Consider the following 26,618-nt stretch of genomic DNA (forward strand, 5'->3'; position numbering starts at 1 on the left):
CCTGCACTGTGAACTCCTGAAACTTTTAATGTCTTCCCACTCTCTGGATGACACATTTTAGTTAGAAAGTCTAACTTGATAGCACACGCATGCACACACACAAAAGTGTGGAGAAGCTGTTAAGCTGCAATCCCATTAATTCTTTACTTGAGTGGAAACCTTGTTGAACTCAGAGGGACTTGGTTCTGAGTAAGTATATGCATAGGATTGTACTGCCTGAGAGAGTCTGAAAGCGGGGTCAATATGAAGGAATGGTTTAACAATTTGATCTTACACAAATTCCTTATGAGGGCTTATGTGTGGATCAGAGCTTGGTTATCCAGTGGTGACAGGAGGCCTCCCTTGACAAGGAACAATTGGGAGTGCATTGCAATCAGGAGTGCAATGATTATTCACTGACAGCTGTTTCCCTACCTGCTTCCCACACCTGACATCACATATAACATCAGATGGGGGACAGATGGGGGTCATTTGGGGGAAACAGCCTCACAGGTCACGTAGGGAGCCATGCTTACTCTAATGAGGCCTGTTGGCTAGAGGTTACCAGCCCTGCTTTAAGAGTCTGAGGGTTACATTTCATCCTTGAGTCAGAGTTTCCTAGAGGATGTTACAGCAAACCAAAGTGTTGTCAATTATCTTGCTCGTGTGAAGACGATGCACTGGGGACCGAAAAGCAGGGAGTGCCAGACTGCTCTAAAACAAAGGGGGAGGAAATCCATTTTGCAGGTTAGCAGCAAAAGCTCGCTGTGCACAGCACCAGTTGGCTAGTGCCTGTGATGTCACTAAGACTCCCTCCAAAAATAAAGCACAGGGCATAAACACTAGCAGCGTGCCAATATCCACCAAATCCCTCGTGCTCTGACTGTGCCTCTAAAATATCATTTGTGTTTGCACACATTAGGAAGCAACTTTTTTTTTTGCGGTAGAGCAGAAAAGAAAACGAAACCAAGCTGTGCACTGAAGTAAGAGTAAACCGTTGCAGTATAATAATCCTAAAAAGGTTTCATGATCACCTTTTGAAAGTGCTGAGTCGTGGCTCCCCCTTCCCTCTGTTCACAGGCTTCCTGTTTTGAGATCAGATACTATGTGGAGGCATATTTTGGCCGCAGCTGTTGTTTTGCCTTAAGATGAACCAGTGGAGGTTGATCCGTTAAGGCAAGCAGGCCATTGTCCCACCAACCTCAATTTGCCTTCAACGCGTCCAGGAGGTGGCTGGGGCTGTCAGCTTCCTTCTCCTCCTATTTAGTCTCAGTGTTGCTTCTTTAGAACTCGGCAGGGAGTTGGATGGGGACAAAACTAGAATTACTCTTCTCCATCTGCTGTTGGCTGTGGCTCAGCCTGTTGTTGGGCCTTCAGCCTTCAGCTCCATGAGTCTCAAGGGGCATCAGCTGCTGGTGAGATGACCATAAATGCAGGGCAGTTCCTGCGGGGAGAGCCAGTGTGGTGTAGTGGTTAAAAGCGGTAGTCTCGTAATCTGGGGAACCGGGTTCGCGTCTCCGCTCCTCCACATGCAGCTGCTGGGTGACCTTGGGCCAGTCACACTTCTTTGAAGTCTCTCAGCCCCACTCACCTCACAGAGTGTTTGTTGTGGGGGAGGAAGGGAAAGGAGAATGTTAGCCGCTTTGAGACTCCTTCGGGTAGTGATAAAGCGGGATATCAAATCCAAACTCTGCTTCTTCTTCTTAACCTGCTCCTGTGAGCAATCCAGCTGCCAGGCTCCATATCAGCCAACTCCTAGGGTTCAAGGTCCCTTCACACGCACACACCCCAATAAAATATTTGAGGGCCCCCCAAAATGGATAGGTATTGCCATTCAAATGGTGTGTGGGTGCTGCATCTTGCAATCAATTACGCAGGGCAGGGCTTACCTGCCCCCACCCCATTGATATTTTATTCAAGTTGGCGCTCCTGCCAGGCTCAGTGCTTAAGTTGCCAAGCTGTGCCTGGGCTGGATAGATCTGATCTCCGATAACTCCGATCCTACTAAGAAGCCATTCCAATGCCTTATAAAACACACACATATTTATTATGCTTTTGTATCACAAGAAACATGGCACTCTCCCGGACTCACCCATATGGCTGTCAGTTAAGATCCGCTGTCATTTCTTATGCTGCCTTGTCCTTGGGAATAACTATTGAACCTGCCACTGGCTGCTTTTTGCTCCTGAGGTGTGGGGAAAGGGCAGGAAAGAGAATGCTCTGCCTCAGTCTCACATCATATCTCCCCTATCCCACACACCTAAATTCCACCTGCCCGTGCACCCCCCCCCCCCCGCAATTTGCTGGTGGAAAAAATAGAGGGGTTTGTTCATTAAATGCACTCGTGAGTAAGAGCGTCGAGTTTGTTGCAAGAATGGCGAGAATGGAAGAAAAGGGCTTAATGCTATTCTAGGCTGCATCAACAAAAGTATAGTGTCCAGTTCAAGGGAAGTCATAGTCCCACTCTGTTCTGCCTTTTGGCAGAAGTTATAGTCCCACTCTGTTCTGCCTTTTGGAAAAAGTGCATTTCCAAGGTTTGATGGCTCATAGCACCACTTTCTTTTGGAGTAATACCATAAAATTATATATCAAATGAAAGATGACCCCTGACTGCCTCTCTAAACCAGTGGCGTAGTGTGGGGGGTGCAGGGGGAGCCGGCTGCACCGGGCGCAACATCTGGGGGTTAGGGTTAGGGGGCACAAATCCACGGGTTAGGGGGCACAAATTACTTGCCTTGCCCCGGGTGCTAACAACCCACGCTACGCCACTGCTCTAAACCAGGGTTCCTCAAACTTGGCCCTCCGTATGTTTTTAGCCTATAACTCCCATGTTCCCTAGCTAGCAGGACCAGTGGTCAGGGATGATGGGATTGCCAAGTACTTGCAGTTATATTATATATTATGATGATGGTGATTATTGTTGTTTATTTTTATTATTTTGTTTACCTGACATTTTCCGAAGGTAACATTAAAATTATTTGGCTTTCTGAAAACAGTCTATGTGTTTCTTCATCAGAAGTAGATTTACCAAGCTAAACGTTGTCCAGCCACAAAAATAATAGTAGGTTTAGATTCCTCACGCCCCAAATCATATTTTTAAGACCCCTCACTGAAGAAATGTGCAAATATTAGGTTTCACCCGCTAAAGTGAGACACCCCAGTGGCATCTGCAGGAAGGGCTGAGAACATTCCCTGCCTGAAACCCTGGGGAGCTGCAGAGCTTCATGGACCAAGAGTCTGGTTCAATGGCAGGCAGCTTCCTACATTCCTGTATCCTTTCAGTTGTACAGCTTTGCCTTTTGTAGGCTGCCTTCCCTTCACTTAAAGGCAGCTTTAAAACATTTTAAATAAATGAAAAGAACAAATCATCACCTGATCCCTGGTTACTTGTAAGTGAACTTGATTGATTGCAAGAAGGCTTATTTACAAGTGTTCGTGAGATGATTGCTTCTGTGACTAGGTGGCAGTGAACATCAAACTGTTTGCAGGATTTTGTATGTTCTAATTTCCTTTATAAACCAACCGAACTAAGCCCCAATGGGAGAACTACACATTTGCAGAGAACGTGACTTGTACATTCCATGGTGGAGGATATGAGAGGTATTCAGGAGGTACCTTAACGTTATGGCAAGTTTTCATCCCACCTTATCCCAGCAGTCATCTACTGGGTTTCATAGCCAAGAGTAGATTCGAACCTGGGTCCCCTTAGTCCAGCGGTGGCCAAACTCGGCCCTCCAGCTGTTTTGGGACTACAATTCCCATCATCCCTGACCACTGGTCCTGTTAGCTAGGGATGATGGGAGTTGTAGTCCCAAAACAGCTGGAGGGCCAGGTTTGGCCATCACTGCCTTAGTCCTAGTCCAACACTAACCATAGCATAGATCTGAAGAAGTCCAGGGAAGCTTGTGAATGTGACTCCTCCTGTTGTTGTTGTTTAGTCGTGTCCGACTCTTCGTGACTCCATGGGCCAGAGCACGCCAGGCACTCCTGCCTTCCACTGCCTCCCGCAGTTTGGTCAGACATGCTGGTAGTTTCGAGAACACTGTCCAGCCATCTCGTCCTCTGTCGTCCCCTTCTCCTTGTGCCCTCCATCTTTCCCAACATCAGGGTCTTTTCCAGGGAGTCTTCTCTTCTCATGAGGTGGCCAAAGTATTGGAGCCTCAGCTCCTCCTGTTATATTTCTGTTATATTTCTCCACACACCCCACCCTGCACAGTATTTTTTTTCCTGCACAGTATTTATTACATTTTAAACTTGCCCTTCTCTAAAGGAGCCGTGGGGTAGACAGTGGATAGGGACGCAGGTGGCGCTGTGGGTAAAACCTCAGTGCCTAGGGCTTGCCGATCGCATGGTTGGCGGTTCGAATCCCCGCGGCGGGGTGAGCTCCCGTCTTTCGGTCCCAGCGCCTGCCCACCTAGCAATTCGAAAGCACCCTTAAGTGCAAGTAGATAATAGGTACCGCTTTATAGCGGGAACGTAAACGGCGTTTCCGTGTGCTGCACTGGTGCTGGCTCGCCAGAGCAGCTTCGTCACTCTGGCCACGTGACCCGGAAGTGTCTCCGGACAGCGCTGGCCCCCGGCCTCTTAAGTGAGATGGGCGCACAACCCTAGAGTCGGACACGACTGGCCTGTACGGGCAGGGGTACCTTTACCTTTCCCTAAGTGGATAGTACTGTCCCCTGGGGTGGGGGGAGTGGGATTGCCTAGGCAGGTGCTAAGAGGCAAGGGGCAGACTGTGAAAAGCTGGTATCACAGGAACAAGTGCATCAGTGTTGTTGAATTAATTAAACTAAATTGATTTAATTGGATTCCAAATAAACGTGCAATTCATTGTTGCTGTTTAGAATTTTATTGTGTCGTTATCTTCCTTAGTGAGTCATGCAAACGACTAATGCTTTAGGGGGCACTGGGGATGAATTTATGGAACCGTGGGGGGGGGGTGTCCTGAAAAAGTTTGGGAATCACTGGTATAAGAAATAATGGAAGGCCCAAGATCATCCAATATGGTTTGTCGCTGTGTGGGGATTTGAATTGGAGTCTCCCTGTTCCAAGGTGACACCAGCGCCATATTTAGGGTGGTGCGGGCAGTTTCTCTCCCCTGCCCCTGGGGGCAAAGCTGGTGAAGGACTGAGAAGATCCATAATTGAGAAGATCCATTTTGGGGCACCAAATGTTGGCCTTACATGAGGCACCATATTACGAAAGATTACCAAAGTCCACCCTGGGTGAGTTAACCTGGGAGTAAAACCCCCCTGCTGAACATTCAGCAGGACTTACTTGTGATAAAAGAAGTGGCGAAGAGTGTCAGGATGAGACCAGGAAGGTCCAGATTTATACCCTCGTGAAGCTTGTCATACTGGTTGACTTTCGGCCAGTCACTACAGTGGTACCTCGGGTTAAGTACTTAATTTGTTCTGGAGGTCCGTTCTTAACCTGAAACTGTTCTTAACCTGAAGCACCACTTTAGCTAATGGGGTCTCCTGTTGCTGCCACGCCGCTGCTGCGCGATTTCTGTTCTCATCCTGAAGCAAAGTTCTTAACCCGAGGCACTATTTCTGGATTAGTGGAGTCTGTAACCTGAAGCGTCTGTAACCTGAGGTACCACTGTATCTCTCTTGATCCAGCCTATCTGTCTTGCAAGGTGGCAAATGAGGAAAACACTATATATTTGTCATTGGTTTTTGGGGTTTTTTACTGGAAAATTGTTACAGGTGGTTGTGGGGATCCCAGATTCCTCCGCTGTCAGTTCACGCTGACAGTACAATAACTATCAATAAATCTGGCTTAGTTTACAGATATAGAGTAATATATGCCCACCAAATGTACAAAGAGATAGCCAAGTGAAGTGCAAACGCAGTCTTGTTTTAGCTGCGTGCTGAAAACTTTTCTGTTCTGCCAAGCCTATGCAGACACACAATTTAATTAGCTACCTACCTTTGTTTTTAACAGCAGAGGTTTTATGTCTGTTTGGGTGTGGATTTTAGCCATGCTTTATCTTTATATTTGGAGAACATTTGGGTCAAGCGGTTTATAATTTTTCTCGGCAGATGAAGAGGAGATGTTATATAGATGCGAATGATTCAGTAGGATCCACAGGCTTGATATATGTTGTTCTAAGTGCCCCAGAAGCAGAAAACTTGTGCAATAATAATAACAACAGTTCATTAGTCATTGAGTGTCATGAGTGTGCATCACACTTCACAGAGGGCTGAGAACTTACAATAAAACTTGACACAGTAGAAAAAACAAGGCGGTAAACAAGGAAGCAATATGCAACTGTTTCAGTTATACACCTTCTTAGACTTGGTTACAATTACAAGTTGTTACATACCATAAACTGCTCTTAGGCTTATATCTCCAGCACTGGTTATATACTACACCACACACCAAGGCTTCTCCACATCCCATCTCAACTCGCTGTGTACATATACATATAAACCTGCAAAAATCCTGGGAATTTTAGTTTATCCCATGCAGAACTACAACTCCCAGCACCCACAACAAACTACAGTTCCCAATATTCTTTTTAATGGGGATAAACTTTAAAATATGGTGTGTACATGGAGGCTTTTCTGTGTCCCGTCTTGACTCGCTGGCTGCAAAAACACCACACATTTAAAGCACCCCACAAATCTTGGGAACTGTAGTCTATCCTTCACAAAACTACAACGTAACAAACTACAGTTCACAGGACTCTCCCTTTTTGAGGGGTGCTTTAAGGAGACCCTGTGTGGTATAGTGGTTAGAACATGAAGACTAGGAGCTGGGAGAACAGGGTTCAAATCCCCACTGGGAGAACTTGGGCCAGTCACTGCCTCTCAGCTTGACCTACCTTGCTGGGATGTTGTGGGGATTAAATGAGGGAGAGAACATGGTATTCCAACTGAGAGGAAAAGGTGGGATATAAATGAATAAGTTTATGTATGTATACATCCAGAGAGAGCCTACTGACACTTCCGCACATTCTGCTACAGTGTGATGGGAGAAATGGGCATTACTGCTGCCTCTCTTGTCACTACCTTTGTTTATCTCTCACAAACTACAACTTCCAGTACCCTTAAAACACTTAAAGTTCCCTGGAGTGTTTTTTTTGGGGGGGGAGCCAGGGCCGGATTTAGGTTTTATGAGGCCCTAAGCTACAGAAGGTAATGGGGCCCTTTATATGTCCAGCTGTCCTTTGTCAACAACAAATTGTCACTGTTTTCTGTGCTGAATATATGCTATATGGTAATTTATGGACCTAATAGGTATCTAAAGCCATTTTATTTGTTTTTTATCTTACATTTTGGAAAAGTACATCCAATTTTTTTCCCTTTAATTTTTTGGGGGGCCTCCAATAAGCTATAGCTTATTTAGCTTCTTCGTAGATCCAGCACTGGGCGCGGGGGGGGGGGGGAGCATTATTTTAGTATATGGTGTGTACACAGTCAGAGAGAGTAAGAGTAAGAGTCCTCTGTAGCTTCTTCACTGTCATCTATACTGAGGTAGGGTGGGTAGTACTACTGCTTCTGCCATCACCTTCATTCATTCACCACTTTATCCTTCACCAAACTACAACTCCCGGTGCCTGCAACAAACTACAGTTCCCATTTTTTCGGGGGGTGTGTGTGCGCGCTTTAAATGTATAGTGTGCACTCATCCAGAGAAAAAAAGAACACCCACAGCATCTTCTGCACATTTTATCCCCCCACCAAACTATAAGTCCCAATACTTGTTACAAACTACAGCTTCCAAGATAAATGTGCGTGTTTTTTAAACGCCCGTGCATCCAGAAGGAGAGAGCCCCCTACGCCTTCTGCACTACAGCAAGGTCGGTGCGTCGGTCCTGCTACCTTACTTCTATGGCTAGTTTATCCCTCACCGAACTACACCTCCCTGAACAAACTACACTTCCCATTTTCACCTTTTCGGGCGAGTGGGAAAACGTGGGCGCCTGCTGCAACTTCTGCGCATTCCACTACAGCAAGGTAGTGCCGGCCAGGCAGGGGTTACTTACGGCTGCCTCTCCTGCCGCCGCCGCTCTCTAGTCACTCCAGCTCCGCAGCGCCCCTAGCGGCGGCCGAGGCGAAGGCGAGCGCTTCGCAACAGCGCGCGGGCGCGCCTGAGCTAGAGGAGAGCCGCCGCTCTTCTCATTCCCCCCTCCCTCCTCTCCCCCCCCGCCTTTCCCCGTCCAGCCGGGAGGCCTGTCCCACGTGGGCCGCGCTGGGCCAATGGCGAGGCGCGGTGCTCCTGGCGGCCGCCATTGCTGTCAGAGCCCAGAGCTGAGGCGAGAGGGCTGTATGTGAGCGTGTGTGTGTGTGTACATATCTCTATGTACGTTTGAGGCGGCGCTGAGGGAGGAGGGGGGGAAAGCTCCCCGCCGCCGCTGAGGAGAAGAAGAAAAGGAAGAGGAGGAGGGGTGAAAAAATAGAGGGGGGGGCCAAAAAAGGAGGAGGAGGGAGACTGGTCGGTCGCGCGCACGAGCGGGACCGCGCTTCGACTAATATCCCGGTGACGACTGCGACGACGACGGCGAGGAGCCGGGGCGTGTGTGAGGGAACGAGAAGGAAGCGGGAGGCCCCGTCCTCCTCCGCCCTCCTCCTCCTCCTCCTCCTCCGCCCGTGAAGAAGGAGGACCCACCCGGCGCCGCCGCCGCCGCCGCCTCCTCACATCTCGTCACACCCTCCTCCTCCACCGCCGCCGCCGCCGCCGCACTCCGCTTGCCGTCGCCGCCCGCGCCGATCTTCCTCGGTTTCTTTTTTTTTTTTTGTGCGTGTGTGTTTTGTTTTTCTGCCTGGCGAAGCGGGCGGGCGCCGAGGAGAAGGAAGGCGAGCGAGAGAGCCCGGCCTCGCCCGCGCTGTGTGGCCGGGGTGGGCGAGGCGGCTGAGCGGCGTCTCTCCTCCTTCCTCCGTCTCTCCTCGGAAGAAGCGCGGAGGGAGGGGGGGAGGCCTTGAAAAGAGAGCGGCGGCGGCGGCGGCGCCCCCCCTCGTCTCCACCGGCCGGCCGGGCCCGCCCACCTCGGCCTTCCTGAGACCCCCCCTCCTCCTCCTCCTCCCTCCCCTCCTCCTCCTTCCTCCTCCTCAGACATGCCCCGCTCTGGAGGCCGGGCTCGCCGAGGAGGATCATGACTGCGGTGGCGAACGGGGCGAGCCTGGAGGACTGTCACTCCAACCTCTTCTCCCTGGTGAGTGGCCTTCCTTATCCTTCTTGTTATTTGTGCCTTCAACAATGCGACCCTAAGCCGGGGCTACTCGGGAGCAAGCCCAGGCGCTGCGCGGAGGAAACGCTGGAGGATCCGGCGCTGCTGACTTCCCTGCGCTGCTTGAGGAGCTGGAGCCTGCAGCCCGCTGGGCGCTTGACCACCACTCGCACCCCATCGGGGGTGGGTTGGGTGGGGATGAGGCCCACCCGAGCCAAAGCAAGGGAGAAAAACGATAGGGTTTGTAGCAGAGTTAGGATCGTAAGTAGCCTCATGCTGAAGCCTGCGACCCTGTGGGCACTCAGTCCACCTGGGGGTAAGGCCCACGGAGCTCAGGTGGCCAGGCTGAAACAAAGAGAAAACGCCGTTTGTTGTCATTTCCTGCGTGCACACGGGGGTTTTGTTAGGATGGCAGCCGGCTGAGCTTGCAATCCCGTAGGCATTTAACCTCTTGCGGCGGGAAAAGAGAGGTAAAGGCCCACGGAGCTGAGAGGCAGCCGTTCTAGAAGCAGGGAGGAAATGTCGTGGGGCTGATTTCCCGGGGTAAGTAGGGTTGCAGCCAGAGGCCCTTAACCTGGAAGCCAAATGTAGAAGCTGCCATGCTAAAACGCGCCTCCTTAGTCCCTGGCGAGTGGGGTTAGGGCTTTGCAGTCTTGGGCACTTGGGGGGCAAACCTCTTATATGGGAGGCCGCCATCCTAAAGCACACTTCCTAGGGAGCAAGGCCTGCTTGGATGTAGCTTTGCTGATGGGTAAACTGTTTCCGTTTGTGCACGTTCATGGGGATGTCAGCTTGCTTCCTGGGTGTGCTTGGACGGCGGCCTTATTGTGCCACCCTGTGCATGCTTTCCTCGGAAGTATGCCGTTGTGCTCGCCGGGAGGCAGCTCCTAAGAGAATCGCAGCTCCATGCTAGGCTAAGCAAGGGTTGTTTTCCCCTCTTCTCTCCGCCTATGGACTAGCGGCCTTGCATTGCAATCCTGTGCTCTGTGTTCAGCCTAGGCCAAGTACAAACGTGCGTATAAGCAGCTTTGCCGCCTTTCCGCGGGATCCTAGGCAAGCTGGCCTTCCCGTGTTGCTGAGCGGGCATTTCGGCTTTCAGATTCGCAGCGTGACCCTTGCGGTGGTCTGCCAGTGGAGCTTGCTCCCGTGGCAAGCGTGCCTGGGATTGTTGCAAGCCTGAAGGCAGGAAGGGGAGGAGGGTGAGAGTCTGACAAGAGGCAGGGGACGCTGCGAGGCCTGCTTGCTGCTCTTGCTAATGTTTTCCTGCCTCCTGCTGACCCGCTCCCGGCAGCAACTTTCTCGGCCTTTATAGCCTGGGTGTCAAGGCAGTCCTTGGCCCCGACTGCTCTTCCCGCCCCGCTTCCACTCGCCCGCCCCTCTTTCTTGCAAAGGGACTCGCGCAGGGGGAACTGCCGCTTTGCGGCGCCCCCTCCTCTCTCCGTGTTTCCCCTCCGTCTGGTAAGCGGAAAAAGAAAGAGTGGAGGTCGGTGGAAGGAAGGCTGACTCTGCTGTCCTGCAATCCAGTTCACGCGCTTGGAGCTGGCTGCGCCTCCTCCCTTTTCTCAGCGCTATGCAAAACAGAGGAGAATTCTCACCCGGGACCCCCGGCAGAATTCGGCGTGGCTGAGTGAGGAGAGGGGGTGGGAGGAAAACAATGCACCCCCTCCCTTTGCCAGCCAAAACTACAGCTTTTGCTTGGCGTAGGTTCCTGTGTGGTGCCCCGTCTTCCCACATTCAACCACCACCTCCTCCTCCTCCTGCGGCTGGTAATTGACAACTTTCACTCTGTTACTTGGATTGTGTAACTTGATATGAATGGAGCTGTAAGGGTCAGCTGTTCAGACTGGCAGCTACCTATGGATATTTTCAGAGAAAGTCAGCTGAACTTGAAAAAGACCAACATTTGTTTCAGGACCAGGTCGTTGATGTTTTCAATCGTTATGCTTTTCTGGCAGGCAGGTGAAAAAGAAGTCTTGGGGTGGGTCTTTTGCCTGGTCAGCTGTCTTCGAGGGAAGTGGGTTTACTTAGGGCATGTGCTTGTTTACATCTGCAATTGTTAATTAGTAGCACAAGTTACAGTAAGTCGAGTGTGAGAAGAGGGGTGCTGAGTATTGCAAGTAGCTCAGAGCAGTGTATCATAATGTGGACTGGAGTTGCAAAAAAGAATGATTATGTTTATTAGAATCAAGGACCTCTGGGTTGCTTATTTCATGGTTTTAAGCTGTTTGGATTGTACAGCAATCTGTTCTAGCTCCCAACAGCAGCACTATACCACCCCAATTTTATAATAAATAATAAAAGAAAAAAAGTGGGATTGGTGGAAAGAGTTAAGAACAGAGAGATATGGAGAAATAGTCATTATTCTTTTATTTACCAGATTTGTAGATAGCCCTTCATAGGGTGATCCCGGGGCAATAGCCAACATGTTACAAAATGTGCAAGAATGTAAACTGATATATTAATTAAAAGCAATCATTAAAAAAGCCAATCAATAAAAAAATAACAGCATGAGAAAATATAAAGCTTTAACAATTTACCCCCAAATGCCTGGGAGAATAAAAGCATTTCACTTGGCAGAAGAAATGCGTAAGAGTTTCCACCCAACTAAGCCTAGGGGAAGGGAAATGATTCAGTCCCACATTGCAGGTTGGGGTTAATAGGTGGGTGCCAAACCTAAAAAGGCTGAAGTTCAGTCTATATACCCAACATGTGTATTGGAGTTTTTCTAATGGGCCAGGGTCACTAAATGCTCTATATAACTAGTCCCTGCAGTAGTGTGATACCCTTTATTGCTGCTGCCCTTCTATCTCTGCCTGATTGTCCTAGAGATAACTGCTTGTGTCTTTAAATAAATATAACTGATATGTCTCTCCGCCATGCATTAGGAAATAGAGATCCTTCTGTTGTCTTTTTAAAGTGGTGGGATGTTGTAATTAATGTTTGTTGATTGTAGTTTAAATTATGTAAATCAGTTGGGCTTGCTTGATGTTCCTCAAATTTTTGATACAAATTTAGGAGAGTTATATTGTTTAAAAATGCTTTCTTGCTAATATTTTTATAATAATAATAATAATAATTTAATATCTATACCCCGCCCATCTGGCTGGGTTTCCCCAGCCACTCTGGGCAGCTGCCAACCGAATATTAAAAACACAATACAGCATTAAACATTAAAAACTTCCCTAAACAGGGCTGCCTTCAGATGTCTTTTAAAAGTAAGATAGTTGCTTATTGCCTTGACATCTGATGGAAGGGTGTTCCACAGGGCAAGTGCCACTACTGAAAAGGCCCTCTGCCTGCTTCCCTGTAACCTGACTTCTTGCAGTGAGGGAACCGCCAGAAGGCCCTCGGCGCTGGACCTCAAGGTCCGGTCTGAATGATGGGGGTGGAGATGTTCCTTCAGGTCAGCACCAACACTTTGAATTGTGCTCGGAAACATACTGGGAGCCATTGCAGATCTCTCAGGACCGGTGTTACTTTGTATGGGCAGCAGATAGGACTGCTAGTGAGTGAATTGTGTAGATCAGGGTCAGCAGCCTTTTTCAGCCATGGGCCGGTCCACCATCCCTCAGACCATGTGGCGGGCCAGGCTATATTTTGAAGAAAAAAAAATGAACGAATTCCTATGTCCCACAAATAACCCAGAGATGCATTTTAAATAAAAGGACACTTTCTACTCATGTAAAAACACGCTGATTCCCGGACTGTGGGCCGGATTAGGAAGGCGATTGGGCCGCATCGTGCCCCCGGGCCCTAGGTTGCCTACCCCTGGTGTAGATCTAGTTCTTTTTCTGCTAAATTAGTATGGCTGGGAAGCTAAAGATAATCAGAGTGACTGGGTGTGTACACATGCAGATTCATAGCAGATTCATATGTTCATAGCAGGACATCTGAGTAGGATCAGTTAAGTTTTAAAAGATGATACTCTGGCCCCTCTCTTTAAAAAGGTGTGCATGAATTCACATACACTTCTACATAAAATGTGAAAGTATATCTCGTCGTTTGAAAGTTGTCTGTATAGTCATTGGGGCTCAATTCCATGTAATGGGTTGTCTCTGTGAGAATAATATACTTCTGCTTGTGCAGTGATACTTGAACTTCCTCTTCCCTCTTCTCCCCTGTGAACCCTTAAAATGTGCTTTGGAGGGACCCTCAGGAGCAAATTTTAGAGTGCAAGAGGGGAAGAAGAAGGTGAAGTCCGATTGCATTAGAAGAAGAAGCCCAGTCATGCATTTTTTATTCTGTCCAGTATGCTTAGATCTGGGGTGCCAACATTATTTACAATATTGAATTTATATCTCATCCTTCTTCCCAATTGGAGTGTATCAATGCCACAGCCTGATTCTATTTATTCTCTTAGGTACTCTTACTGGGTACAATGGGGCCTACCTCCTATTAATTCAGGATTACAGCCTGAAAAAGTGTAGTGTGCATCAGAAAATATTAAAACCTAAACTTAAGACGTTTTTCTCCCACATGCTTATTGGTCTTATAATGATAATGATAATAATGTTATTATTTGTACCCCACCCAACTTATTGGGTTGCCCCAGCACAATAAAAATACTTTATATTTAAAAATGCTAATGGATTAAAATAACGTTGCCCAATTTATTTAAAAAGTGGTCTTGCTTTCAACAATGCCTCAAATTGCATTGTACTAGAATTTGTGTTTAAACCCACCTTTGTCATGAATGAATGCAAGTGATGCGATTGCTGCAATGTGACTAATTTGAAAAGGGTTCATCCTCTTACTGATTAAATATATCCCTGTCTCATGCATCTCTACCCAGAAGCAAGTCTCGCATATTCTTTGCTAAGTGTGCATTAGATTGCCATTATACGCTTTTTTGTTGTACAAGAATCCTGCCCATATTACACAAAGCAATGTTTGTCTCTTAACCTTGGTGAAGTTTTTTTTTTTAATTGAACAGATATTGAGCATATGGAAACAGAGAACAATCATGCTGCAGTTGCTAAATCTGAGGGGTTTCTGTATAAGCAAGCATATGGTTTCTGCCACCATGGGGTAAACACAGTAATGGACTCTTAACTTGAGCAGAGCACATCAAAACTTGTATGTTCGTCTAGTTTTTATTGCACTACATTTGTGTGTGAGTGTTTTCATAACAAGGATCTGATGATTCACAATAATGTGTTTCAATACATCACTTATGGTATTGTTGACATATATGAAATAATAAATAGAAAATACAGTGAAAACTATGAAGTACTTCATAAATGTTAATTTGTTAGGGTTTCTTTTATAATTTAAAAATGAGATCAGAATACTTAAAATTTACCCAAAAGCCAAACTTTATAAAGGTTAAAGCTACCCTGAATTGTATAATAAAAAAGATACCCTCAATGCTTGATTGATTTCTAAATAACACAGGTTTATAATAGAGAATGGATTTCTCATTGCTCACAAAGTATTTCCAGAGTGCAGGAGACTCCTTATGCCTGGGAAGTTGTCCCCGCTGGCTCCTTTGGGAGCTATGTGGTTAATTTTACTAAGCATTTTTAAAAATGCGATATTTTGTCCTTTTGTTCAAGAGCCAACTTTAAAGGAGTATTATGAAAAGGCAGCCTGTTTCTATGAAGATGAACTGGAATGATTATGTGATTTGAACATTCAGGACCTGATGTTTTTAATGTAGTGATTTGTGCATAGTTAATACACTTTCACAGAAAGATACAAACTTGAGGGAAATCCCCCCCTGAGATTCTTAGAGTAGATCTACACCATACATTTAAATCACTTGACTTCTCCCAGAGTATCCAAGGAACTGCAGTCCTCCCCAGAACTACAATTCCAAGCACCCTTAACAGATTACAGTTCCCACTTGCTTTAAATTACTTGTTTTAAATATGTGTTAGATGAACTTTGGCTGTGTAGTGTGGATCGGCTCTCAGTTAGGTTATGCTGGGATTTTTTCTTCCTACTGAAATAGAGTGCCTTTTCAAATGCTGATTTTTTTGTAATCTCAAACCATGTGACTGATATTGTTTGGATGATTTTTTTAGGTTCTGATTTTCACTTCTCGATTCATACCATTATTACCACCAGTACATAGTATTTCTTATTAAATTGGCAGCACCAGCTCTTCCTTAGGCAACTCAGTGCTTATATGCTTTTTCTGTGAAAACGCAAAAGATTTGTGGGTTATATGATGATCTGATTGTTTCAGATGAAATGCAGATATTTCCATTGATTCCTTATACTTAACTGATATGCTGTGTAAAACATACTTTTATGTAGCACACTCTTGTTAAAAGCTTGGTATAGTGTCTGATACTTTTACTGTTCTTAGCCGATAACACTTCCAGTCTTTTACTGCAATCCTGATTACAGACAAGTTCTTGCTGATCTGTGGGATTTCACAATCCTAACTCTTCAGCATTGCAGCATATGCCTTCTTTGTTTGGTAGGAAACAGTTTTATGTAGCTCTAGACTTGTCAGTTCTGTTCCTTTGATCTCGGCTTGGAAACTACAGGCAATACTTGTTTTGCGTGGGGATTCCCTTCTAGACCCCTACACGCATCGGTGGAGCACATGTAAGCTCTCTCTGCCCCTTTTCATTACATCTTTACGACGTTTTGGGGCTACTTCAGGATTTGGTACCGTTCATGTGTGCACGGTCACACGTCATTTTGATGCGCCTATATCGGTTGCTGCCTGTATTGAGAATGAGTTCAGTTTAAAAATTACATTGAGGATGCGTTATTGAGACTATATTTATGTCTCATCTGTGGAACTTGGTGCTGCAGACTTTAGTTGCATGAATAAAAGACAATAAATTACCTGTTTACCTATGTCAAAATGTAAGCTGACATCTTTAAATTTCATTTCTTCATAGATCTAATGAATATGAAATATCCATGCTATAGTAAGAGGTGTTAAGATCCCTTTGTAAGTGATGTAATATTAAGAGCCTTTTGCCTGTATCTTGAGAGTGGTTCCTGCAATAGAGACTCAGTGGGGAGGGTTTTGTAAAAATGTCTACACACTGGAAATGAGGAAATAATACTTTTATTTTTGCTTTTGGGTGAATCAGTGGTGACCGTTCTGTTGTTCAACTGAAAGCATGGTTCTCATCAAAAATTTGATTGCAGGCTAGGAGCATAGAGCCAAGTGTGAGGTGGACATCTGAAGGAGGCATAAAGAATTGACTGGTGGTGCTCAGCCCTTTTCTATAACTCCCCTTAAGTTTTGTGTGTTCCTTTAAGACACCTCTCCAATGTTCTCAAAATGTTTCAGACAACCAACTCCCATCAGCTGCTGGTAGCATGCCCAGCATAATTCTATCTGCCCTGTGCTGCATGGCGCTGATGAGAGTTGTCCAAAACAACTTGGAGGGGCACCATGTTTCTCTCAGCTGCTTTAGGTGTAGAAAAAGCACCTTCCTTTTCATAGGTAGTTAAGAATATTTGAAGTAGGAATTTGGATACAGTCCTTGCCTACTCAACTGAAGGGCTGTAACTCCCTGGGTAGTGCATCTGCTTTGTATGCAGAAGGTCCCAGTTAAATCCCTAATGACATTTCTAGGTGGGCTGAGGGAATATCCTGGAGAGCTGCTGGCAGTCGGAGCAGACCAAACTGAGCTAGATGAGCTAGCAACTTATTCTGTAAGAATTATGTGTTTACTTTGATATTGTTGCATTCTATTGAGGTTTCTCTTCCCGGCTGTGGGAAGAGAATTTCTAGGGATGTGGGAAAACACTTCTTTTCTCCTTCCTTTTGAGTGGATTATTGGTGGAGCAGAGACAAATATTTATTCCACGTCTTCCTGGGACAAGGAGTGGGGATGCTAGTTTGTTATTTTCTCCTCCCACCCCTGTTGATTTTGACAAGTTTGTTTATTTTTAATAAACAAAATATACCCCTCTCTTCAGCAGGTGGGTTTCAAAACAACTTGCAACAATGAAATGGAAAATATACAAAACTTTAAAATGTAAATTAAACCTCCCAAATGTATTTAGTTGTAACTGAACCTCCCAAATGTATTTATTAGGAATTAGAATATATATAGTCAGCTTAATTGAAAAATTCTATAAGCGGTGTACATAAAACAATATCAAACAATAAATTTTAATGTACTGATACACTAAACAACAGTTCAAAACAAGTATAACTGAAGTGTATGTCCAGAGATAGGCCTGCTGAAATATCTTTTTAGGCAGACACAGGTGTTACCACAGTTTGACAAAAGTTTTTTGAATTTTTTTTCCTACGGTGGTTGCCATTGACTTATGAAAATGTATACTTGTGTGATTCATTTTATTAATTACTTGGTGATACATGATGCAGACCTAAAATACCCAGTGAATTTTGATAGCTTAGTTAGCAGGACCATTTTATACCAGGCTCTTGATAAAAGTTTTGCTGCCGTGCTTCAGGTTGCTCTTCCTGGTGAGAGTGCAGATGCCCATGTACGAGCTGGCAGGGTTGAGTTCCCTCTTGGACTGTCACAGGTGCCTGGCAATGTTGTTAGAGAAATTGATTCAGGTTTCCCAGGGCAAGGATCAAGAGCTCCTTGGCACAGGGAAAAGTGGGGAATACAGTGGTGCCTCGCAAGACGAAATTAATTCGTTCCGCAAGTCTCTTCGTCTTGCGAGTTTTTCGTCTTGCGATGCACGGTTTTCCATGGGAATGCATTGAAAATCAATTAATGCGTTCCTATGGAAACCGCCTTCCCCCGACCTCTTCTGGCGGGCGGCATTTTAAAATCGCCCGGGACAGCGGAGGACTTCTCCGCTGTCCGGGGCGATTTAAAAGCCCCTGGGAAGGCAGGCAGGGGGGACAAAGACTTTTGCCCCCCCCCGCCTGCCTTCAGAAAAGGTCCAGGACAGGCGCGGACCTCTCCGCAAGCAGCGCGCTCCTTGCGGAGAGTTGCAAGCGCGCCCAGGCTTTCCCGCCCCGCCGCCGGGCTTCGGGACATCGTTCCGATGCCGGGCGGCGGGGGGAGGCTTTCTCGCCCCGCCGCCCGGCTTCGGGACATGGTTCCGATGCCAGGCGGTGGGGGGAGGCTTTCTCGCCCCGTCGCCCGGCATCGGGGCGATGCCCCGAAGCCGGGCGGCGGGGGGAGGCGTTCCTGCCCGGCCGCCCGGCATCGGGACGATGCCCCGAAGCCGGGCGGCGGGGGGAGGCTTTCCCGCCCCGCCGCCGGGCTTCGGGACATCGTTCCGATGCCGGGCGGCGGGGGGAGGCTTCAAAAGCCGTCCGGGGGCTTTTAAATCGCCCCGGACAGTCCCGGGGCGATTTAAAAGCCCCCGGTTAGGCAGGCAGGGGGGGCAAAGACTTTTGCCCTCCGCCCGCCTTGGGAAGAGGTCCAGGACCTCTTCCCAAGGCGGGTGGGGGGGCAAAAGTCTTTGCCCCCCCTGCCTGCCTTCAAAAGCCGTCCGGGATAGCGGGAAGCGCTTCCCTGCTATCCCGGACTGCTTTTAAAATGCTGGCGGTGGGGAGCAAAGCCTTTCGCCCCCGCCGGCCTTCCTGGACCTCTTCTGAAGTCCGGAGGGGGGAAAAAGGCTTTGCTCCCCACCGCCAGCATTTAAAAAAAGGTCCCCGAGATTTCCCTATGGGCTTTCGTCTTGCGATGCAAGCCCATAGGGAAAATCGTCTAGCGAAGCGTCGCAAAACCCGAAAAACCCTTTCGTCTTGCGGGTTTTTCGTCTTGCGAGGCATTCGTCTTGCGGGGCACCACTGTATAGCAGACTCTTCCTCTTTAGTATAAGATCAGCAGAGATCTAGTGGGGAATGGGTTTCAGGAGAGGTCTCCCTGGGAGAATTGGGGCAGGCACCTAGTAAGGTTATCTTTTGTTGCATATCCATCCGCTCCATGACAACTTGAGATACATGATCCAGTAGGTTTTGTTCTAGTTGAGTCTACTGATAACTTGTCTTGATGTTGTGGTAGTTTTATGGAAACTATTCTGAATGAAATTAGATAAGGATTTCCACACTTCTTTCAGTATACTGTGCTGCTGACCAGGATTGTTTTTGCAGGTGGCTTCTGTTCTGTTTCATTCTCTTTCGGAAGGCAATTTATATTAATGTGTGACTTTAAAAACCTGAAGTAGGCGAAGAGAAACAATTTAACAAACTTCTTATCTGCACCTCTCACCTTGTCTTGTTGCCTTGTCCCTCCTGCCACTGTTGAATTCTTTTGGGCACATGAATAAGGAATTCTGAGCCAGGAGGGTTGTAAGCTTATGATACTATCTGTGAGAGCAAGTATCATGTTGCTAGTGTCAAATTTGTTTGGTTCCTGCATTCCTGATCTGTGTTGACCTCTGAAAACACTGCACTGCAACATTTCACTAAGCTGAGTTAATGAGAATTTAGCCATTTCGTCAGGATACCCCAGACAGGGCAGTGTTTTCCAGATGTTTACTTAAGGGTGCATGATGGAAGAAAATCTCATTGGCTGTTTGTTTTTATGACTTAGAGAATTATTTGCGACTGAAGTGTTAGCGTTCAGGGACTCAGTAGCTTTTATCTGAAATCATTTTTGGATTTCAGATTGTGTGCAAGTAGCCTAAGCTTTAATCAGAGCTAAACTAATTTACTCTGTGCATTAAATCTAGCAACATGTGATAGTGTTGTAATGCTGCCACTGACTGATCTTTTGACAGCTTCTTAATAGTCTCCGTAGCTAAAGAATATGATTTTGCTTAATGATGGTGCCTTGTTTTTAAGATATTGGCAATAATTCCATATGTATATGTGCATCCTACTAATCCATGTACTCATATGTGATGCATATATGTATATGGTATATGGCCATTGTCAATTTCCTCTTAATCTTTATCAACTTTCATACTACTTTTTACAAAGGTCATCTGCTGGAATTGCAGTGTGCAAAAATGTTGTCTGCTGGAATTGTTGTGTGCTTACTAGAGGTGTGGACTTTGTGATAGAATTCAAAATTGGAATAGGTTTCTGGAGAACTTTGTAACAAAGCCCGATTGGGGATAATAAATGTAAATGTTGTGATAACGTACATGCAATCCATGTACTGAGATGGGTTTTTTATGTGAGGGACTGATACTTTATGGTACAAAAGAGCTTATTACCTCTTTAAGAGGATGACTACATCATGTAACCACAAAACAAGCATAAGATGCCATTGGTTGCTTCTTAAACAGTTCTTGTGTGTATGATCAGGCACTTACTTTGCAGGATGTTTGGTGCCCTGGCTACTTGCCCATTTCTCTGGATGGAGGCCACAGCCTTAAATGAATATATCAAACAAATGAAGGGTGCAATCCTAAACACGTTTACTAGAAAGAAAGCCCCATTGAACACAATAGTACTTACTTCTCAGTAAACCTAAATAGGATTGCACTGAACACTGTTTAAAGCTTGAAGCAGCATTCTTGGCACACTGGAATAATGTTATACCTCATTTTTCCTGCTTCTTTCATGCAGCTCAGCAGTGTTGCCGCTCAGTAGGAGTCTTTCCCTGATGGCATCATTGTGCCTCAGGGAATAGTATACACACAATTCTATTTTTAGGGAGAGGGTTATAAGTTGTGATCTTAAAGGATTTTAAAAACCCTACTTGCCTATATGCTTATCTGTATGCTCCTTGGCTTGACATAGTGGAACTCCCCTAGGATGCAGCTTTTGAAAAAAACCTCAGTTCTCTTTTGTCATTCTTTAGACCACAGGACTTCCTGGTCTTCTTTTATCTCTCTCCTCCCTTTATGGTGATAGCTTTGAGCACTTATACTGAATAGAAGAGAGGAGCACTATTTTCTCTCTCTCTCTCTCTCTCTCTCTCTCTCTCTCTCTCTCTCTCTCTCTCTCTCTCTCTGTGTGTGTGTGTGTATCTATGTGTGGGATGGGCAGAAAGTAGATCAGGATCTGCTGGTATATTTCTGGTAGATTGGCGAGGTTTTCCGGCTCCATATTGTTTAAAAATAGCAATAGCAAAACAACTTTTGCCACCTAAAACTAGACAGAAGAAATGAAGAAAGCTAAGCAGGAGTGTGAGATAGGACTGGGATCTCATTTCAGTGTTCATGCTGAAGACCAAATCCAAGGCTCACAATGCACTCAGGGATGTTACATGGGGAAAAAACGAGAGACATTACACATACTTCTGTAAATCAAGAAAATCTTTAATTAAAAAAAATAAAATAACAATGCACTCAGGGTACCTTGACACAACATTAGTGCTAATGACTTTTGCACCTTGTTACGTTGCATTTTTTTTGCATCTGTATTTTGTAAAAAAAAGTTAAGCCTGATGAATGCTCCCATTATGATGCATATATAATTAGCTCAGGGGTTGTCAACATTTTTGAACAAGTGGGCACGCTTCAAGTGCTATGGGGTCCAGTTTGAAAATGGCTACCCTGGGGGTGTGGCATAACACAAAATGGCTGCCGTGGCATAACACAAAGTCCTGATTGTGGAGATGATGATGATGATTACTTATTCAACTTATATACCACCCTATACCCGGAGGTCTCAGGGCGATTCACAACAAGACCACAACATATAAAATCAAACCAAAAGCAAGAACCCAGTAACGCCCCCCCCGCCACATTCTGAAAGGGTGTTGGATGTCAATAAGATCAACCAAAGGCCTGGTTAAAAAGGAACATTTTTTTCTGGTGCCTAAAGGTGTATAATGAAGGCGCCAGGAGAACTTCCCTAGGGAGAGCATTCCATAGACGGGGAGCCACTGAAGAGAAGGCCCGTTCTTCTCTTGCCACCCTCTGGACCTCTTGAGGAGGAGATAGAGGTGTTAAAGGCACATGAGCACTGTTCCCCCTCATGCCAGTCCTAAACCCAAGCCTAGGCTGCCATCCTGTGCCCATTAACTCCATTAAACATAAAGAGGCTTCTTTCTGAAGTAGATATATATACAATTTTACTGTAAGTTAGCTATGTAGTAAATTCTTAATGAGTTCCTGGACATCACCTCCTGCACAGCAGGCGATATGGCTCATTGCAGAGTTTTCACATTGTGCGTTTGACTTTCTTTTTAATATTCACCCACACTTGATTGCTTAGTAGTATTTGCGGAAAATAACATATTGTGTGTACCTGATCTCAGATGAACCACCCCACAGGAAAGATGCATCCCGGTTGCTAGGAAAAAAGGAAGAGCAAACTAGGGAGATTCCAAAGACTACTAGAAAATAAAACAGAAGCAGGAAATGTGCTCTAAAGAGGAGGGGAAAACAAAAGCTTTTTGGGAATCCAGGGATTCTTATTGCCTGATGTCCGACTCACTTATCAATCACAGATCTGACTTCACACATTGGCCGAAAACACTGGCAGGTGGGAGCGGCCAGGCTGGCTTATTTCGCAGAAACCGCTTCAAAGAGTACCCACACAGTTTGCTTCATAACCTTTTTTTTTTGTAGTGCTAATGGCTTCCTTTTTTATTTTTTTATTTTTTTATTTTTTTAAAAAGGCTGTCATGGTTGTTGAGTTGGTGCCCCCCCTCGAGTTAACATATGGTAGAACAGTTCTCAGGCTCTCTTGTATCAAATTTGGTTGATGTGGAATGTAACTTTGACCTAATTACTATATTACAATAGAATTTTTTTCTGCGTTGAAAAAGAGTTCTAGAAAAAGATGCTGGAATGCTGTGCAACTCTAGTTTTCTTTTGAAAATGCAGTCTTAACTGCATGTCGGACTCGGAGCCATTTCCTGGATCATTGCCAATGCAGCAGTTCCCCCCTCCCCCATTTCTAAAGGTTATTTAAAGTCTTCTTACAGTAGTTCTGTTGTATTGATGTCTCTAACATCAGTTTGCTAGATGTATTCTAGTCTCAAAATGCATAATTGGGCACAACCAACAGTAGCACATGTTGGGTTTGTCTGTTTGGGATCACTCATGGAAACCTCTGGAATTTAAGTGCATGGTCAAGCACTTAGCTGTTGTTAGATTGATATCCTAGGGACCATAGGCCAGGCAGGCTGTAATGTGTATTCTTGCATTTCTAGTTTTTCTGCTAAAATGGGGACTGAGAACATTCTCTTTTGTGGCACTGCATGATGAGATGACTGCAATTCTTGGAGCTAAGTATTGCTACAGAAAATACAATTTCCTTTCTCCTAAAAGTTGTTCAATAGCTAGCCATCTTGCTACATGCAAATGCCTAAAAATGGCAAGAGAGCAGAGGTGTAGGGAATTATCAGGAGATCAAACACTGAGCCACTTGCAGCCCTTCCCTGTGAAGGTGTGGGTGTGGGTGTGGAAGTGGGAGGAAACATTTTTAAAAAGCTCTTTGAGGACAGCAGATTTAATTGTGTGTTACTCCTGCTAATTTCATGCAGAACCATAACATCTAGGTATAGTTCTGATTTGCAGGACACTCTTTCTGCTGAAATTGGTGACTTTTTATTTTTATTGTTATTGGTGGTGGTATTGTGGTAGATCTACTGATAATTTTTAAAATAACTGACCTGGTCCATCTAATTGTGAACTTTCAAATTAATAATAGAATGTATCTGAGTAAACCTGTACTGTGTAGCAAAATGTCACCCAATATAGCGAACACTTTTTAAATCAGTTACAAGATTTTAAAATCAGTGTACTATATCTGATTAATGAACAAATTATTACAGCCCTGCTTTTTTCGTTTCCACCCTTCTTAAACTGAAACTGAGGACAAATAATGTTTTCACTGTCTGGAAATCTTGTAGGAGCATAGCGCCTTATACCAAGTTCATCCATCTGTCTCATTATTGTCTTCACTCATTGGCTGTAGCTTTCCAGGGTTTCAGATGGGAATCTTTTCCAGCCCTTTTAACTACAGGCTAGGATTGAACCTGGGACCTTTTACATGCAAAGCATATGCTCTTCCACTGAGCTATGGCTTTCTTCTCACTGTGTTTACAAAGGTAACGTGATGCTGGTGATGTGCAATTTGTGTGTACTGTATGTACTCGAGTGTAGGCCGAGCTCCTGGCAGTTTTCTCCCTCACAAAAAGGAGGGTGCGTGCAGAGTGCTTGTGCAAATTGGGCATCTGCATGTATCAACTGTGTGATGCATTACTTTTTATGTATAGCGGGATATGCACAAATTCCTACCTCTTTCCACTATATATACTAGTGTAAGCTTTAACTTTTATTGTGCAAAATGATTTTTTTTTAAATGCCATATCAAAGTAGTAACTTTCTCTGCTTCTGGCTAAGGAGAGCCAGTGTGGTGTAGTGGTTAAGAGCGGTAGTCTCATAATCTGGGGAACCGGGTTCGCGTCTCCGCTCCTCCATATGCAGCTGCTGGGTGACCTTGGGCCAGTCACACTTCTCTGAAGTCTCTCAGCCCCACTCACCTCACAGAGTGTTTGTTGTGGGGGAGGAAGGGAAAGGAGAATGTTAGCCACTTTGAGACTCCTTAAAGGGAGTGAAAGGCGGGATATCAAATCCAAACTCTTCTTCTTCTTCTTATTTGTATGGTTTGGAAACTGTCTTTGTCACCTGGGTGTCCAGGAATCCGAAATACTACTTCAGCTAACGCAGGGCTAGCACCTTAAGCATTGAAATAATTGCCCAGTTCAGTATTCAGTGATTTCATTAAATCCAAGTCAGGTAAAATGGCAAGGCCAGGATGGAGAAATTATGGTTGATCTCGGTAGCCAGCTATTACTTTCTGTTAGCCAGCTGTTAAGTTCAGTTCCATCCTGATAGCAACATTACATGTATTGCCAAAACACATACCTATTTTATCTGATGGAATGAAGTTATGTATAATAATGTGGGTTGATAACTACATGAGCATTTAATATGAAATTCACTTTATGTGTTTCCTTTCTCCCTTTTAAAGGCTGCATATTTATTATATACAGTGGTGCCTCGCAAGACGAAATTAATTCGTTCCGCAAGTCTCTTCGTCTTGCGAGTTTTTCGTCTTGCGATGCACGGTTTTCCATAGGAATGCATTGAAAATCAATTAATGCGTTCCTATGGAAACCGCCTTCCCCCGACCTCTTCTGGCGGGCGGCATTTTAAAATCGCCCGGGACAGCGGAGGACTTCTCCGCTGTCCGGGGCGATTTAAAAGCCCCTGGGAAGGCAGGCAGGGGGGACAAAGACTTTCCCCCCCCCACCTGCCTTCAGAAAAGGTCCAGGACAGGCGCGGACCTCTCCGCAAGCAGCGCGCTCCTTGCGGAGAGTTGCAAGCGCGCCCAGGCTTTCCCGCCCCGCCGCCGGGCTTCGGGACATGGTTCCGATGCCGGGCGGCGGGGAAAGGCTTTCTCGCCCCGTCGCCCGGCATCGGGACGATGCCCCGAAGCCGGGCGGCGGGGGGAGGCGTTCCTGCCCGGCCGCCCGGCATCGGGACGATGCCCCGAAGCCGGGCGGTGGGGGGAGGCTTTCCCGCCCCGCCGCCCGGCTTCGGGACATGGTTCCGATGCCAGGCGGCGGGGGGAGGCTTTCTCGCCCCGTCGCCCGGCATCGGGACGATGCCCCGAAGCCGGGCGGCGGGGGGAGGCTTCAAAAGCCGTCCGGGGGCTTTTAAATCGCCCCGGACAGTCCCGGGGCGATTTAAAAGCCCCCGGTTAGGCAGGCAGGGGGGGCAAAGACTTTTGCCCCCCGCCCGCCTTGGGAAGAGGTCCAGGACCTCTTCCCAAGGCGGGCGGGGGGGGGCAAAAGTCTTTGCCCCCCCTGCCTGCCTTCAAAAGCCGTCCGGGATAGCGGGAAGCGCTTCCCTGCTATCCCGGACCGCTTTTAAAATGCTGGCGGTGGGGAGCAAAGCCTTTCGCCCCCGCCGGCCTTCCTGGACCTCTTCTGAAGTCCGGAGGGGGGAAAAAGGCTTTGCTCCCCACCGCCAGCATTAAAAAAAAGGTCCCCGAGATTTCCCTATGGGCTTTCGTCTTGCGATGCAAGCCCATAGGGAAAATCGTCTAGCGAAGCGTCGCAAAACCCGAAAAACCCTTTCGTCTTGCGGGTTTTTCGTCTTGCGAGGCATTCGTCTTGCGGGGCACCACTGTACAGTATTTGTATTTGAAGCTCAAATATTACACTGACATTTTTGGGTACATAACTCAAAATGTGGGGAAAGTGTAGTGTCTGGCCAGCATTGACTGTTTGAGTTTCTTGTCTAAACATTTTATTTCAACACTGAGTAAGGAATTCTACCCTTTTCCAGAAGTAGGAGACATCCTGCATCAAGCAGCAGATTGGATCTACTGATTTACAACCCCCCCCCCAATTCTAATTCTGTCTTAGAGATGTACCCCTTTTTGTGGCGTGGCTTCATTGGTTATAGTATACTTTTCAGTAGCCATTTTCCAAGCTAGATCATTGAAACTCTGTCCACAGGGGTTGGAAAAGCTGTAATTTTGAGCTGTATTCTTTCTTCAGTTTTTCTTATGAAACCAGATTTTAATGTACTTCATTCAAGTCTCTCAAAATTGCCTCCATTTGTGTGTGTGTAAAAGTCTGTTAAGAAGAAAAAAATAATCTGTAAAATTTCTGTCTACAAACTTTGG

At 46.2% G+C, this 26,618-nt stretch overlaps 2 protein-coding genes across 2 annotated transcripts in view; both read left to right on the forward strand.

Moving 5' to 3' along the window:
- The window catches only part of SPRING1 (SREBF pathway regulator in golgi 1), a 268,478-nt gene that overhangs the window by 100,113 nt on the left and 141,747 nt on the right, over positions 1-26,618 (forward strand). The gene's annotated exons all lie outside the window — the stretch shown is intronic.
- MED13L (mediator complex subunit 13L) overlaps positions 8,236-26,618 on the forward strand; it is a 164,112-nt gene continuing 145,729 nt past the window's right edge. The window contains exon 1 of the mRNA XM_081892192.1: positions 8,236-9,142. Within this exon, the coding sequence (XP_081748318.1) occupies positions 9,083-9,142 (60 nt within the window). The 5' untranslated portion in view covers positions 8,236-9,082. The remainder of the gene's footprint in view (positions 9,143-26,618) is intronic.

Source organism: Podarcis melisellensis (assembly GCF_964234715.1).
Source record: "Podarcis melisellensis genome assembly, chromosome: 16".
Lineage (NCBI taxonomy): Eukaryota > Metazoa > Chordata > Lepidosauria > Squamata > Lacertidae > Podarcis > Podarcis melisellensis.